The 16,281-nt window shown below is 46.7% G+C and overlaps 1 protein-coding gene across 1 annotated transcript in view; it reads left to right on the top strand.

Annotated features, from left to right (window-relative positions):
• Positions 1–15,933, top strand: part of ARHGDIA (Rho GDP dissociation inhibitor alpha) — a 39,172-nt gene extending 23,239 nt beyond the window's left edge. Inside the window, exons 3-6 of the mRNA XM_073606727.1 lie at positions 6,542–6,625; positions 6,724–6,800; positions 9,337–9,400; positions 13,979–15,933. Coding sequence (XP_073462828.1) covers positions 6,542–6,625; positions 6,724–6,800; positions 9,337–9,400; positions 13,979–14,178 — 425 coding nt within the window. The 3' untranslated portion in view covers positions 14,179–15,933. The remainder of the gene's footprint in view (positions 1–6,541; positions 6,626–6,723; positions 6,801–9,336; positions 9,401–13,978) is intronic.
• The last annotated feature ends 348 nt before the right edge of the window (positions 15,934–16,281 follow it).

The raw sequence follows: 16,281 nt of genomic DNA on the forward strand, positions 1-16,281 counted from the left end.
TTTCATATGTGGGCGGGACTTACGTATGCGTTCGCTTCTGCATGCGAGCACACGGACAGGGGCGCTTTAAAAAATTTTTATTTTTTTTTATTGTTCATTTTACTTTATTTATTTTAGTTTGACACTTTTTTCCAAAAAAAAAAAATTTTTTGATCACTTTTATTCCTATTACAAGGAATGTAAACATCCCTTGTAATAGGAATATGGCATGACAGGTCCGCTTTACAGTGAGATATGGGGTCAATAAGACCCCACATCTCACCTCTAGGCTGTTCCTGAAATAAAAAAAAAAAAAAAAAAAAAAAGATCCTGGCTTCGATCATAGCGGTGAGTCAGTAGAAGCACCGGAGGGCGGCGGGAGGGGGGGGCGTCCCCTCTCGCCTCCCGTAAGAACGATCAAGCAGTGTAACAGCCGCTACGATCATTCTTATGGTGTAGGGAATCGCCGGCTGAAAAAGATGATATCTGAATGATGCCTGTAGCTGCACCCATCATTCAGATATCCCCGCACAAAGTCAAGGACGTCGTATGGAAGGCGGGAAGTGGTTAAAACGCTTTTTTTTTTTTTTAACACAAAGTTGTCCATTTATACAATATTTCTAACACATAGCATGTATATACCAAAAATGACACCCCAAAATAGATTCTCCTACTCCTCCCTGAGTACGGCGATACCACATGTGTGAGACTTCCACAGCCTGGCCACATACAGAGGCCGAGTACGGCTGAGCATGGCTGGGTATTGCAGAGTATCGCCGAGTATGACTGGGTATTGCAGAGTATGGCTGGGTATCACCGAGTATTGCAGAGTATGGCTGGGTATCACAGAGTATGGCTGGGTATCACAGAGTATGGCTGGGTATCACAGAGTATGGCTGGGTATGGCAGAGTATGGCTGGGTATGGCAGAGTATGGCTGGGTATGGCAGAGTATGGCTGGGTATGGCAGAGTATGGCTGGGTATGGCAGAGTATGGCTGGGTATGGCAGAGTATGGCTGGGTATGGCAGAGTATGGCTGGGTATGGCTGGGTATGGCTGGGTATGGCTGGGTATGGCTGGGTATGGCAGAGTATGGCTGGGTATGGCAGAGTATGGCTGGGTATGGCAGAGTATGGCTGGGTATGGCAGAGTATGGCTGGGTATGGCAGAGTATGGCTGGGTATCACTGAGTATTGCAGAGTATGGCTGGGTATGGCTGAGTATTGCTGGGTATGGCTGGGTATCACTGAGTATTGCAGAGTATGGCTGGGTATCACTGAGTATTGCAGAGTATGGCTGGGTATGGCAGAGTATGGCTGGGTATCACTGAGTATTGCAGAGTATGGCTGGGTATTGCGGGATATTTCGGGGTATTGCAGGGTATGGCAGAGTATTGCGGGGTATTGCAGGGTATGGCAGAGTATTGCGGGGTATTGCAGGGTATGGCAGAGTATTGCGGGGTATTGCAGGGTATGGCAGAGTATTGCGGGGTATTGCAGGGTATGGCAGAGTATTGCGGGGTATTGCAGGGTATGGCAGAGTATTGCGGGGTATTGCAGGGTATGGCAGAGTATTGCGGGGTATTGCAGGGTATGGCAGAGTATTGCGGGGTATTGCAGGGTATGGCAGAGTATTGCGGGGTATTGCAGGGTATGGCAGAGTATTGCGGGGTATTGCGGGGTATGGCAGAGTATTGCGGGGTATTGCGGGGTATGGCAGAGTATTGCGGGGTATTGCAGGGTATGGCAGAGTATTGCGGGGTATTGCAGGGTATGGCAGAGTATTGCAGAGTATGGCTGGGTATTGCGGGATATTTCGGGGTATTGCAGGGTATGGCAGAGTATTGCGGGGTATTGCAGGGTATGGCAGAGTATTGCGGGGTATTGCAGGGTATGGCAGAGTATTGCGGGGTATTGCAGGGTATGGCAGAGTATTGCGGGGTATTGCAGGGTATGGCAGAGTATTGCGGGGTATTGCAGGGTATGGCAGAGTATTGCGGGGTATTGCAGGGTATGGCAGAGTATTGCGGGGTATTGCAGGGTATGGCAGAGTATTGCGGGGTATTGCAGGGTATGGCAGAGTATTGCGGGGTATTGCAGGGTATGGCAGAGTATTGCGGGGTATTGCAGGGTATGGCAGAGTATTGCGGGGTATTGCAGGGTATGGCAGAGTATTGCGGGGTATTGCAGGGTATGGCAGAGTATTGCGGGGTATTGCAGGGTATGGCAGAGTATTGCGGGGTATTGCAGGGTATGGCAGAGTATTGCGGGGTATTGCGGGGTATGGCAGAGTATTGCGGGGTATTGCAGGGTATGGCAGAGTATTGCGGGGTATTGCAGGGTATGGCAGAGTATTGCAGAGTATGGCTGGGTATTGCGGGATATTTCGGGGTATTGCAGGGTATGGCAGAGTATTGCGGGGTATTGCAGGGTATGGCAGAGTATTGCGGGGTATTGCAGGGTATGGCAGAGTATTGCGGGGTATTGCAGGGTATGGCAGAGTATTGCGGGGTATTGCAGGGTATGGCAGAGTATTGCGGGGTATTGCAGGGTATGGCAGAGTATTGCGGGGTATTGCAGGGTATGGCAGAGTATTGCGGGGTATTGCAGGGTATGGCAGAGTATTGCGGGGTATTGCAGGGTATGGCAGGGTATTGCAGGGTATGGCAGAGTATTGCGGGGTATTGCAGGGTATGGCAGAGTATTGCGGGGTATTGCAGGGTATGGCAGAGTATTGCGGGGTATTGCGGGGTATGGCAGAGTATTGCGGGGTATTGCAGGGTATGGCAGAGTATTGCGGGGTATTGCAGGGTATGGCAGAGTATTGCGGGGTATTGCAGGGTATGGCAGAGTATTGCGGGGTATTGCAGGGTATGGCAGAGTATTGCGGGGTATTGCGGGGTATGGCAGAGTATTGCGGGGTATTGCAGGGTATGGCAGGGTATGGCAGAGTATTGCGGGGTATTGCAGGGTATGGCAGAGTATTGCGGGGTATTGCAGGGTATGGCAGAGTATTGCGGGGTATGGCAGAGTATTGCGGGGTATTGCAGGGTATGGCAGAGTATTGCGGGGTATTGCAGGGTATGGCAGAGTATTGCGGGGTATTGCAGGGTATGGCAGAGTATTGCGGGGTATTGCGGGGTATGGCAGAGTATTGCGGGGTATTGCAGGGTATGGCAGAGTATTGCGGGGTATTGCAGGGTATGGCAGAGTATTGCGGGGTATTGCAGGGTATGGCAGAGTATTGCGAGGTATTGCAGGGTATGGCAGAGCATTGCGGGGTATTGCAGGGTATGGCAGAGCATTGCGGGGTATTGCAGGGTATGGCAAAGTATTGCGAGGTATTGCAGGGTATGGCAGAGCATTGCGGGGTATGGCGGGGTATTGCAGGGTATGGCAGAGTATTGCGGGGTATTGCAAAGGGAATTGCAGAGTATTGCACAGCATTGCAGGGCATGCAGAGTAGTAGGGATGGCTGAGCATGGATGGATGGATGGCTGGATGTCTCTGTGCAGCGCTGTGGGCACTACAGATGCAGCCCACAACGCTGCAGCCATCCATCCATCCGCCTCTTCGGTCACTGTGTACCGATCGGTACGCAGGAGGGGAGGAGAGGGGGAGGAGAGGAACCGGCGTCATCAGATGACGCCGGTTTGTTTACATGTGATCGCTCCGTCATTTGACGGAGCGATCACATGGTAAACGGCCGCGATCAGCGGCCATTTACCGGGATCTGTGATGCGCCGGGTCCTGTGGACCCGACGATCACGGATGCTCTCGAGTGCGCGCCCTAGGGGGCGCGCGAGAGCAGAATTCTGGGAGGACGTCCCTGGACGTCCTCCCAGAGTTAAACAACCGCCCTGTAGCCGTCATTTGGCTATGGGCCGGTTGTTAAGTGGTTAAGGATAGCAATCACATTTATTATCAGATAGTTTTTTTGGATCCTTTTTAAATCATAATGATAACAGAAATCACCCAAATGGCCCTGATAAAAAAAGTTTACATACCCTGGAATGTTTGGCCTTGGTACAGACACAGAAGGTGGCACACACAGGTTAAAATGGCAATTAAAGGTTAATTTCCCACATTTGTGGCTTTTTAAATCACAATTAGTGTCTGTGTATAAATAGTCAATGAGTTTGTTAGTTCTCACATGGATGCACTAAGCAGGCTAGACACTGAGCCATGAGAAAGTAGAAAAGAACAGTCAAAAGACCTGCATAACAAGGTAATGAAACGTTACAAAGATGGAACAGGATATAAAAAGATATCCAAAGTCTTGAATATGCCAGTCAGTACTGTTTGATCACGTAAGAAGTGGAAAATTAGGGGCTCTTTTGATACCAAGCCAAGGTCGAGTAGACCAAGAAAGATTGCAGCCACAAAATCCCAGTAGATCAGCAGTTTTTGAAAATACTCAGACCAGCCCGTCTGGCACCAACAACCATGCCACGTTCAAAGTCACTTAAATCCCCTTTCTTCCCCATTCTGATGCTCGGGCTGATCTTCAGCAAGTCGTCTTCACCACATTCTAGATGCCTAAATGCATTGAGTCGCTGCCATGTGATTGGCTGATTAGCAATTTGTGTTACCAAGCAATTGAACAGGTGTACCTAATAAAGTGGCCGGTGAGTGTAGAATATAATAGAAACTTTAACTTTTCTCTCTGACCTCTGAAGGACTTGGCTTATAAGAACGTAGCAGGAAAGCTCATGTACCTCCCTGTTTGATAAAACTCCCTTTTAGTGTTTTGTCCTGCAATGCCAAAAGCTCCCCAACATGAAATAAAAGGTGGAGCTTTTCTGAAGGATGGTATCGTTACTGGATATCGTAACATGTTGGAAATGTATTCATGGAGACTTGTAAAGTTACTGATCGCTCCACCGTAAGGTTTCAGGTTGATTATACTCTTTAAAGATTTAAAGCCAGAGACAAGCAGGTAGCTTTTAAGGAGAAGTCAGCTGTGGGAAGCGCCTGTGTTGTGGAACTCCTGGAAGGATTTGGCCCCTTAATGACCAGGCCATTTTTTGTGATACGGCAGTGCGTCGCATTAACTGACAATTGCGCAGTTGTGCGACGCTGTACCCAAACAAAATTTACTGTATTTATTGGCGTATAACACTCACTTTATCACCATGAAAATCGGGTGCAAATAGCGTGTGCATGTTATACGCCAATACTTCAATTTTAGCTGCCAGGGAGGGGGGCGGGACGAGCCCCGTCAGATTACATACAGTGAGAATCTCCTGTTTACTTGGTGGTCTCTGTAATAGGAAGTCCTGTCTCCTGGGCCGCCATTGGACCATTGTTCTGTCTGTCTGTCGAAGCTTGTCCCCTCTAGGCTGCAGATGGGCATCAAACAGGCTGCATTGATGGCAATGGTGAGGCTGCAGATGGGCACTGACCCTTATTTTAACATTTTTAATTTTTTTTTCCCTGAAACTTCCCTCCATAAAATGAATGTCTGTGTTATACGCCGATAAATACAGTATGTCCCTTTTTTTTCCCACAAATAGAGCTTTCTTTTGGTGATATTTGATCATCTCTGCAGTTTTTATTTTTTGCACTATAAATGAAAAAAAAAAGACAATTTTGAAAAAAAAAAAAAAAATCAATATTTTTTGCTATAATAAATATCCCAAATTTAAATAAACAAAACAAACACATTTATTCATCAATTTAGGCTGATATATATTCATATTTTTGGTAAAAAAAATAAGCGTATATGGATTGGTTTGCGCAAAAGTTATAGCGTCTGCAAAATAGGGGATAGATTTATGACATTTTTTATTTTTTTTTTTTACTAGTAATGGTGGTGATCTGCAATTTTCATCAGGATTGCGGCAGACAGATCGGACAATTTTTTTTGACACTTTTTTTTGGGGGGGGGGGGATGGGCATTGACATTCATAAAGAAATCAGTGCTATAAAATGCACTGATTACTGTATAAATGTCACTGGCAGGGAAGGGATTAACACTAGGGGACGATCAAGGGGTTAAATGTGTTCCCTGGGAGAGCTGTTTCTAACTGTGAGGGGAGGGGACTTGCTGGAGGAGGAGACGGATCGCTGTTCCTAATCTTTAGGAGTAAGGATGAGCTCCGGTGTGTTCGCACAGCCCACCAGGAAGTCGGCGCTGCGCTAATCACAGGCAGTGAGACATTGTCCCGAGGCGCGGCTGCAGAGATCATGAAATGTCTCACTGCCTGTGATTAGCGCAGCGCGAACTTCCTGGTGGGCTCTGCCGTGGGCGGTGCGAACACTCCGGAGATCATCCTTATTTAGGAGAAGACGATTTGTCTCTCCTCCCCCTGACAGAACCGGGATTTGTGTGTTTACACACATAGATCCCCATTCTGCCTCTCGTGCCCGCAATCGCAGATGGCCGGCGGGCAGCGTGCCCAACCGGGCGCCTGCTAAGGCTCTTAAAGGAGCCGACGTACCTGTATGGCGGTTCCCGCAGGGCTAGCGACCTGCCGCATTATATGTACATGAGCTGGGCAGGAAGTTTTTAAAAACTGATTTACCTGTAAAACTAATATTACTGTATTTTGTATCATCAGATCCCACAGCTCCAAATGTGGTTGTGACCAAACTGACCTTGGTATGTGCGGAGGCTCCTGGACCACTTGAGCTGGATCTGACAGGTAATGTTATTCTGTGTTTAATGTCTGTCACATCAGATACAAAAACTCTGCACCGTGTTCCTGTCTGGTCTTAACATCGGTCTGTTTCTGCTTTCCAGGGGATTTGGAGAAGTTCAAGAAAGAAACATTTTACCTTAAAGAAGGAGTTGAGTACAGAATCAAAATTAGTTTTAAGGTGAGAAGCCCACAGTTATTGTATACAATGAAAAGACTTTCTACATAAATTGGTGTTTGTTGTAAATGGGTACTTTCCAAATATGCTATTAAATAGAATTTATAGTGTTTGAGGCACTTTTTTTCAATCTACTTCTAACATACACTATATTACCAAAATTATTGGGACGCCTGCCTTTAAATGCACGTGAACTTTAATGGCATCCCAGTCTTAGTCCGTAGGGTTTAATGTTGAGTTGGCCCACCCTTTGCAGCTATAACAGCTTCAACTCCTCTGGGAAGGCTGTCCACAAGGTTTAGGAGTGTGTCTATGGGAATGTTTGACCATTCTTCCAGAAGCGCACTTGTGAGGTCAGGCACTGATGTTGGTTGAGAAGGCCTGGCTCACAGTCTGCACTCTAATTCATCCCAAAGGTGTTCTATAGGGTTGAAGTCAGGACACTCTAATTCCTCCACCCCAAACTCGCTCTTCCATGTCTTTATGGACTTTGTTTTGTGCACTGGTCCCAAATCATTTGGTGGAGGGGAGATTATGGTGTGGGGTTTTTCAGGGCTTGGGCTTGGTCTTGGCTCCTTAGTTCCAGTAAAGGGCTCTCTTAAGGCGTCAGCATACCAAGACATTTTGGACATTTTCATGCTCCCAACTTTGTGGGAACAGTTTGGGGATGGCCCCTTCCTGTTCCAACATGACTGCACACCAGTGTACAAAGCAAGGTCCATAAAGACCTAGATGAGCGAGTTTGGGGTGCAGAAACTTGACTGGCTTGCACAGAGTCCTGACCTCAACCAGATAGAACACCTTTGGGATGGATTAGAGCAGAGACTGCGAGCCAGGCCTTCTCATCCAACATCAGTGCCTGACTTCACAAATGCGCTTCTGGAAGAATGGTCAAACATTCCCATAGCCACACTTCTAAACCTTGTGGGACAGCCTTCCCAGAAGAGCTGAAGCTGCAAAGGGTGGGCCAACTCAATATTGAACCCTACAGACTAAGACTGGGATGCCATTAAAGTTCATGTGTGTGTAAAGGCAGGTGTCCCAATACTTTTGGTAATCTAGTGTATGTTGAAAAGGCACAAGTTCATAGAGTTCAACCAATTTGAAAAAAAGGTGGCACCGATCCGCCTGCACTGATTATCTGTGTACATGTTCCCTGTGACACTGGCCAATTACCGGCTCTGCTTTCCTCATGCTGTCACACCGTGTGAGGAAAGTACTGCCGATAACCAGCAGGTCTGTTTACATTATCAGTTGCGATTGGACACAGCTGATCACATGGTAAAGGACCGCTGTGATTCGCCCTTTTCCATGATCTGTGATCGATTGTGTCAAACACAGAGCACACCAGATGGGTGCCTCAGTGGGTGTGCGGAGGGGCATGCTTCTCGGGGGACATCCATGGACGCCCTCCCAGAAGCAGGCTCCCCCGCGTGCCCTTGCCCTCCCACAACAGAGCTGTGCTGTAGCCATCTTACAGCCGTAGTTCGGTGAGGAGGTGGTTAAACAAGGTTGAGAGGAGGAGAGGATGACACCTTATGGTCTGCACCTCATATAATCAGGGAACACCCTGTACTCACTCACTGAAAAAATAGAAGGGGGGTCTCCTGAATGGCTGAGGTGGGAGGGTGAGTGACTCTGTGTTTAGTTGTGTTTTTTATTTTATTTTTTTAGTGGAAGTTTAGCCAAAAACAAACTAAAAATCTACACCACATACTAAGACTAATCTATCTGGCCCTGTTAAGCAAAAATCGCTATAACTACCTTTTCTGAAGCTGATTCGGTCCGTTCCTGCGCTGCGCTGTCAGCGGCGGCCTCTCTGTGTAAGCATCTGACAACGAAAACCCCCATAGTAAGTCTATGGGTGACGTCACGTCCCAGGTATTTCCCAGCCGTTGTCGGTTCTCTCCTGCACACGGCATCCGCCGCTGGAGACTACCGGAGTGGATCATACAATTTTCTCGTACAATTTTTCTTTAGATTTTTTTCAATTTGTATGCAATCAGGCTGGCCCTTGAACTATATAGTTGACAGTAAATCTAAAGGAAATTGAATAATATATGGCCAGCCTAGTTTTCCTCATTAGAACCCTGCAAGTGCAGCAGCTGATTAATAATCTTTAAAACCACTCCCATTCACATTCACTCATGGAAACCGACAAACAGCTATTTCTTCAGAATAACAAAAGGTAGGAATCTGCAAAAAAGTTTGTTAAAATCCCTACAGTGTACATAGATCATCACCCAGAGGGGAATGTTTTTTTTTCTTTTTTTTTTTTTTGTCAACAAAAGTGGGGTTACTTTTTACACCTGTGTGGGTGCCATGTCTTGCCCACAGAGGACGTGCATCCCAGTGCAGGAAGTCCTGTTCATGTCAGTTGAGACGCAGTGGCTGCACGAACACAGTCCAGTTTTTGACATCCCTGTGGGTGCTTGTGCATATCCCCAAATGCAGAAAATGGATTTCTTTTTGTGTGTGCTTGGAGTTTTTTATTTTATTTTTTCTTCTTGCTCACCTAACCTGGTGTTTTGTATTACAGGTGCACAAGGAGATTGTTTCCGGGCTGAAATATCAGCAGCAGACATGCAGGAAAGGTGTAAAGTGTAAGTGACAGCCATCGTACCTACCATCTTACAACAACAACAAAAATTTCATGTAAATTCTTAAAGCGGAGTTCCACACAAAAATGGAAATTCCGCTTTTCGGAACCCTCCCCCCCCCCCCCCTCCAGTGTCACATTTGGCACCTTTCAGGAGGGGCAGATACCTGTATAATACAGGTATTTGCACCCACTTACACGGGGGGGTGTCTACGCCAATCCCCCCCCCCCTGTCTGCTGGGAGACACACAGGTCCCAGAGACAGCAGGGACCATTCGGATTGCGCAGCGTGACTTGCGCATGCGCAGTAGGGAACCAGGAAGTGAAGCCGCAAATCTTCACTTCCTGATTCCCTTACAGAAGATGGCGGCGGCAGCATCCGAGGACCGAGAGACGGTTTGGCCTCGGGTGCCGACATCGCAGGTGCCCTGGACAGGTAAGTGTCCTTATATTAAAAGTCAGCAGCTACAGTATTTGTAGCTGCTGATTTAAATGAAAAAAAAAAAATCAGCAAAACTCCGCTTTAAGGACGCTCTTTAGTTCAGTTATGCATTCCTTCTTCTTTAACTGCCATGAAACAATCTTGCAACCAATGCAATTGCATAGTTTTATGGTTCTTTAAGCTGGAAAGAAAATTCAGTCTGGGAAAAAAAACATGCCCCAGGTCAACAATTTTTTACATCTTGGCAAGGACAAAAGAATTCCTCTTTGACCCCTTAGGTATAAATATTACCATACTCTTCTTAGTGGCTATGGGTTGAGAAGCCAAAAATAGTTAGAAAAAGTCACCCAAACCTTAAAAGTAGATCTAATCACTTGAATTCAATGGGCTGCCCTACGTGGGACAAAGTAGTTAATGGAGCTTGTTTTGCTGCTGTGCGATTCCTGTCCAAATCGCATGCAGTTTCCCGCACCGCTCCTGTGTGAACCAAGGCTTGTCATAGTTATTTTGAGCCTGAGTTCAGACAGGAGCGGGGAAACCTCCACTGCATGACGGGTTCCACCAGCTCCCATCCAATTGTGGACACCTGCAGCTTGGGCTGCTCCTGACTCGACCATGTCTTTGTTCCCCACATTGTCAGTGGCTCTCTTCTCACCCCCCCAGCCTCCAGTGGTTCGAGCCATCCACTGGACCCCAGATTGCCACGATCCCCTGCTGTCAGACGCCAAAAGGCTGCTACATCGGTGCGGGTATTTGAGATCCCCACGGCTTTCTCTCCTTTTCTGACGGTACGGGCTAGATGGCTTCTGATTGGTCAGCGCTGTCCATGTGACGGTGCTGACCAATTAGAATTCCTGTAGTCCGTACTGTCAGCACTGCCAAGGAGGATGGCTCGAACCGCTTGAGGCTGGGGGAGGAGAGCTGCTGGATATGCAGGGAACAAAGCCATGGAAAAGGCAGGAAGAGCCACAGATGTCCACAGTGGGGAGCCAGAGCTGGCGGAACCAGTCATGCAGGGAGGTTTCCTGCACCGCTCCTGTGTGAACTTCACTATAACAAGCCTGGGTTCACACAGGAGCGGCGCAGGAAACAGAATGCGATTTGGACAGGAATCACACCGCATTCCTGTTCAAATCGCATTCAATTCTTTGAGCCCATCCATTTTTGTTTTGCAAAGTATCGGTTTCAAATATCAGGAGCTTTTTCACAAGTACTTGTGAAAGTCCTCGGTATCGGTGCATCCCTAGGTGTGAATAGAGCCTTAAAGGTGAATTACAGCTAAAGCTGTACAAAAGTTATCCCTGCACTATGAGCTATGAGTAAGCACTTGGACAAGTGTGAAACACGTTAGCCTATGATCTGTACACTCTGTCTATGATGTCCTGTAAATTAAGAAACTTGGATTATTACTTCCTGGAGTGCGGCTGTCCAGATCTTCTCGTTTGCATACAGCTAAAGCTGGTTTGGCTGTACTCCTCCTTTGTTCTGCACTCCTGTGACCCGTTTCCTGCTGACCCGTTTCCTGCAGACAGAGGGCTGAAGCCTGCTGGCTGCTGACGTCACAAAGCCAATGTTCTATCGAATAGTGCCCTCCGTCGAAAAATGCCCACGTAGTACAGGATGGCACTCCAGCTGATTTCCTGATCAGCTGGCATGACGTCACCATCGCGCATGCGCACATCGTAGAAGGCATCTTTCGATGGGAGATACCATTTGACGGGCACAATTGAAAGTTATACAAACAGCGGAGGGAGACCGTAGTTGTTAGATTGTGCCTCGCTGTTGCGGGACGGGTTTACAGTGTGCCCAAGGTCGGGTTTTGTCTGTGTTGAACGGCGGGTTTTGCCTGCGTCCAAGCACAGCCGCAACCCGCCTTGCAGCACAGCCGCAACCCGCCTTGCAGCAGCGAGGCACAATCTGACAACTACGGTCTCCCTCCGCTGTTCGCATAGCTTTCAATTGTGCCTGTCAAATTTGTATCTCCCTTGAAAAATGCATCCTAGGATGTGCGCATGCGCCATGGTGACGTCGCACCAGCTAATCGGGAAATCAGCTGGAGTGCCCTTTCATACTGCGCATGCGCGGGCACTTTTTGATAGAACACTGGTCCAAGCTCAGGCAAGATCGCGACAATGAAGTAGGGATCCGCCCACATGCCTGGACCAGCACCCGACTCAGTCTCGGCAAACTGACAGTCAGCAGCTCTCTGCTCAGGGAGCTGCGAGAACCGAAGGATTAGCAGTTTTTGATCGCTTGGTTCTCAGTGTTAGAGCCGGCAGGGGACAGATACAGCATCGCACCGATGCTACATGCACCTAGGTAAGTATGATTGAAAAAATATATATATTCCCATACTTGTCTTTTAAATCTCCTATATATAAGTTAATGGAAATACAAAAGTAATTTTTCCGTCATTTCAAAGCTGCAGAATTCATTAAAATACCTAGTGACCCTGCCAGGAAGGTCCTTGTTTAGGCAAACAAGGACCTGTTGTTGGGTGGCAACATTCATTCCTTGTCTCCCGGTTGTGCTTCTCTGTTGTCAAACTTGTTGGGCTCAGCTGGCCCGTTTACACCCAGCCGCCCATAGAGCAGAACGGGGTCTGTCCATGTCCACTTTGCAAAAACACAGTGGACACGGACCTGTCATCCGCCTGGTCTGCTCTGCTCAGCATGGGATGAGCAGACAAATCCCCTGCTGAGCAAATTGGAGTCAGCCTTGTGAGTCCAAAGACTCGTTATGGCTGCTGAGCAGTTTGTTTTTCTAGGGCAGTGACAGGGTTGCTTTAAATGAGCCTTGTTGATGTAAAATAACCTCTTGCGGACCGCCCACTGTACATTTCCTGCGGCAGGGCATATGTGATCTGACACTTACGGGTCTGGGGTGCATGCACCGCCGGCGACCCCCTCCCACTGCGATTCTACACAGCGGGAGCCCAGCTGCATGTATCGTGGACTCGACGTCCGTCAGCACTTGCCGATTGCACAGGCAGAACGACAATATGTCTATGTAAACAAGGCAGATTGTCGTTCTGTCAGAAGAGAAGGCACAGATCCTGTGTTTCTGCTAAGCAGGAACACAGATCTTTGCCTTCCCCTAGTTAAAGCACCGCCCCCACAGTGAGTAAGCACAACCTAGGCATACAGTTAACCCCCTTGATCTCCCCCCCCCCCCCCATGTTAACCCCTTTCCAGCCAGAGTCATTAGTACTGTGACAGTGCATATTTTTTTAGCAGTGATCACTTATTAGTGTTGCTGGTTCCCAAAATATTGTCTGTGTCTGATTTTGTCCGCTGCTAGAAGTCGCTGATCATTGCCATTACTAGAAAAAAAAAAATCTCATAGTTTGTAGATGCTATAACTTTTGTGAAAACCAATCAATATATGCTTACTGGGAATTTTTTTACCAAAAATATGTAACAGCACACATATTGGCCTAAATTAATCAAGACGTTTGATTTTTTTTTTTTTTTTTTTTTTTTTTTTTTATTGGATATGTTTTATAGCAGAAATTTTTTTTCAAAATTGCCGATCTTTTTTTGTTTATAGCGCAAAAAATAAAACACAAGAGGTGATAAAAGTACCACCAAAAGAAATATCTATTATGTAGGAAAAAAGGGGACCTGCATTTAGAGTAGTGTTGTGGGACCTCGCAATTGTCAGTTAAAGTAACGCAGTGCCCTATCTCAAAAAATGGCCTGGTCAGAACGTGGAGGGGGGGTAAATCTTCCGGAGCTGAAGTGGGTAAAATACTTAGTTATCCTGCCAGGAAGGTCCTTGTTTAGGCACCTTCTGTTGTAGGGTGACTACATTCAGGCCTGGTCTCCCAGTTGTGCTTCTCTGTTGTCAAACTCTTTGGGCTCAGCCAGTCTGTTTTACACCTGGCCACCCATAGAGCAGAGCGGGCTGTGTCCATGTCTGCTATGCAAAAAACTGAGTGGACACGGACCTGTCATCCGCTGGCTCTGCTCAGCATGGTATAAGCGGACAAATCTCCTGCTCACGCCCCGTGTGAAAGAGGCCTAAAGCCTCTTTTGGCTGCTGAGCGTTTTTATTTTATTTATTTATTGGGTAGTGACGGGGTTCTTTTAAATGATGAGCCTCATTGACGTCAATTAACAAATACTTCTTTTGTTACAGTGGATAAGTCAAACTACATGGTCGGAAGCTACGGACCTCGCGTGGAGGAATACGAATTCCTCACCCCCATCGAAGAAGCCCCAAAGGGCATGTTGGCCAGAGGCTGTTATAACATGAAGTCGCTTTTCACCGACGATGACAAAACCAAGCATCTCTCCTGGGAATGGAACCTGACCATCAGCAAGGATTGGAAGAACTAGGCCTGCCCAGGGATGCCCTTCAAAGCACCCCTAGTTCCTCCGACTCTCCGAGAAGTGCTGCTGGATTGTGTTCCAACTCCGTACCACATGGTGTCTCTTCCTCCACACCGCTCTGCCCCATAGAGTCCATCCCAAACCACCCCTCTTCCCCCCCTCCCCCCCACCCCCCAAAAAAAATGCCAAGTGGGATTGACATTTCTGCCTCATGTGGACACCTGTTTGCCTTTCCCTTCCTGTGTTTTACGTCTAGTGTTGGATGACTGGGATGTGTTCACTGCTTAAATTATTGTGCCAAGTTCTAGATCTTGGCTTTATCAGCAGCAAGTTTACACTGGGAGTTCAGAACAAAGGATCTTTCTCTCTACCCTCCCTTCTCCAGTTTGTCACACCCCATGACCGCCTTATAATTATTTGCTGCCTTTTTTTTTTTTTTTTTTTTTAATTTTCGTAGCCGTGTTGCCTTAAAATGATTTTTTGCATTTGTTGCAGTAGGCGCGATCTTTTCTGCTCCATGTTGTGCCTCGCTTTTTTGAAGTCTGCCTACCGCACTGCACCGTCCCAGCCTCGGACGATGCCACGTGCAAGTTTGTAAGCTGCTCTCGTCCCGTATTTTTAGCTGCGACCAGGTCGCTAATATAGGCACTTATCAATGAATTTCCGAAGATTTAATTTTTTTTTTTTTTTTAAATAAAGGAAAATCAGGAAATGTAATCCAAGATTGCATAGGACCAAACAGCTGCTGCAAAACATTTGCTTGGTGTCTGTTTCGTGGGCCACAAGGGGATTAAAACACATGCTCAGCGGTGAATGAGGGGGTGTATTATGTGATGTGCCAGCGTAGTATTCGATCACATCATTGCCTGTAGTCAGCCTGCCTCACCTTGCACGTTGCTCGTGTGATATTCAAACCAGATTTGTGCAGTTGCTTCTATAAAGAGAATCATTCTAATGCTAGTACTGACAACTGAATGTGGGGTTGTAGCTAAGACAAGGCTGCTTTTTACATCTTGGGGTGGGAGAATTGTAACAGTGTCCTTTTTTTGGGGTATAGCCCTTATTTATTGCCTTTTCACATGAAGTACTTATTTTTGTGGCCCATGATTTAAAGTATAACTAAAGGCAAAACACTTTTTTTCTTTTTTTTTTTTAGTTTTAGCTGGTGGGTGAGGGGTTAAAACCTCTGTCAGGTTTTTGTTTCTGTCTGTGTCTGTAAGTAAAATTTACTCTCTCTTGTACTGATCGCCAATATCAAGTGAGGGTAAGTTAAATAAAAAAAACTGGAATAGAGGGGAAATATTCCAACAAGGACACCAGTTCTGGTGACAACCAGGGATTCCCTCACATTGAATACATATTCTCTCACTTCTGCGGAGTCTACAAGACAGGAAGTGAAGAGAAATCTCCGTCATGAGACACAGACGGCAAAAAAACACCAACATTGGCTTAATCCCTCACCGAACTCTATCCAACATGCTAAAAACAAAGTTCTGGCTTTAGTTCTACTTGATCATTTCACTCTGGGAACTCCTTGGGGTAGCTGTGACTTTGCAGCCCGGAGAGTCTTGGAGGGGGGGGAATTATCTCTGAGGTCATTTTTTTGTGCAGACAGAATTGTGTTTTATTCATTTTTTTTTTTTTTTTTTTTTTTTATTGTATTTGTTTTGTCTGTAATCCTCTCCCCAAAGATGGCATGATTCCAACGATCAATTGCTTTCCTTTTTATGAAAAATAAAATTATTCCAACTGGCTACAAAATGCTTCCTCTTTGTAATGTGCTTCCTGTACCGCGGCCTCTCCTCTTTCCTCCAGTATCCACTGTGCTGCCAACGATGTGCACCTTCCAGCAATTGCGTCATTTTCACCACTAGCTAAATCTAAATTACTTTCTCTTCTTCGCTGCCATGCAGCTGCCACTAGGTGACACTCTTGAAATGTTTAATCTCTTTTTACATTGTCATGCACGTTATTAACTGCATATCTGGCCAGTGATATAATGTGGCTCTCTCCTATTTTAGGTGACTATTACTAGGAAGAGTGCTACAATTATCTTAGGTGTCACACTGAATACACCCATATTGCCTCTGGTACCACAGCAAGACTTGC

This window comes from Aquarana catesbeiana, linkage group LG12 (genome assembly GCF_042186555.1).
Source record: "Aquarana catesbeiana isolate 2022-GZ linkage group LG12, ASM4218655v1, whole genome shotgun sequence".
Taxonomy (NCBI): Eukaryota; Metazoa; Chordata; class Amphibia; order Anura; family Ranidae; genus Aquarana; species Aquarana catesbeiana.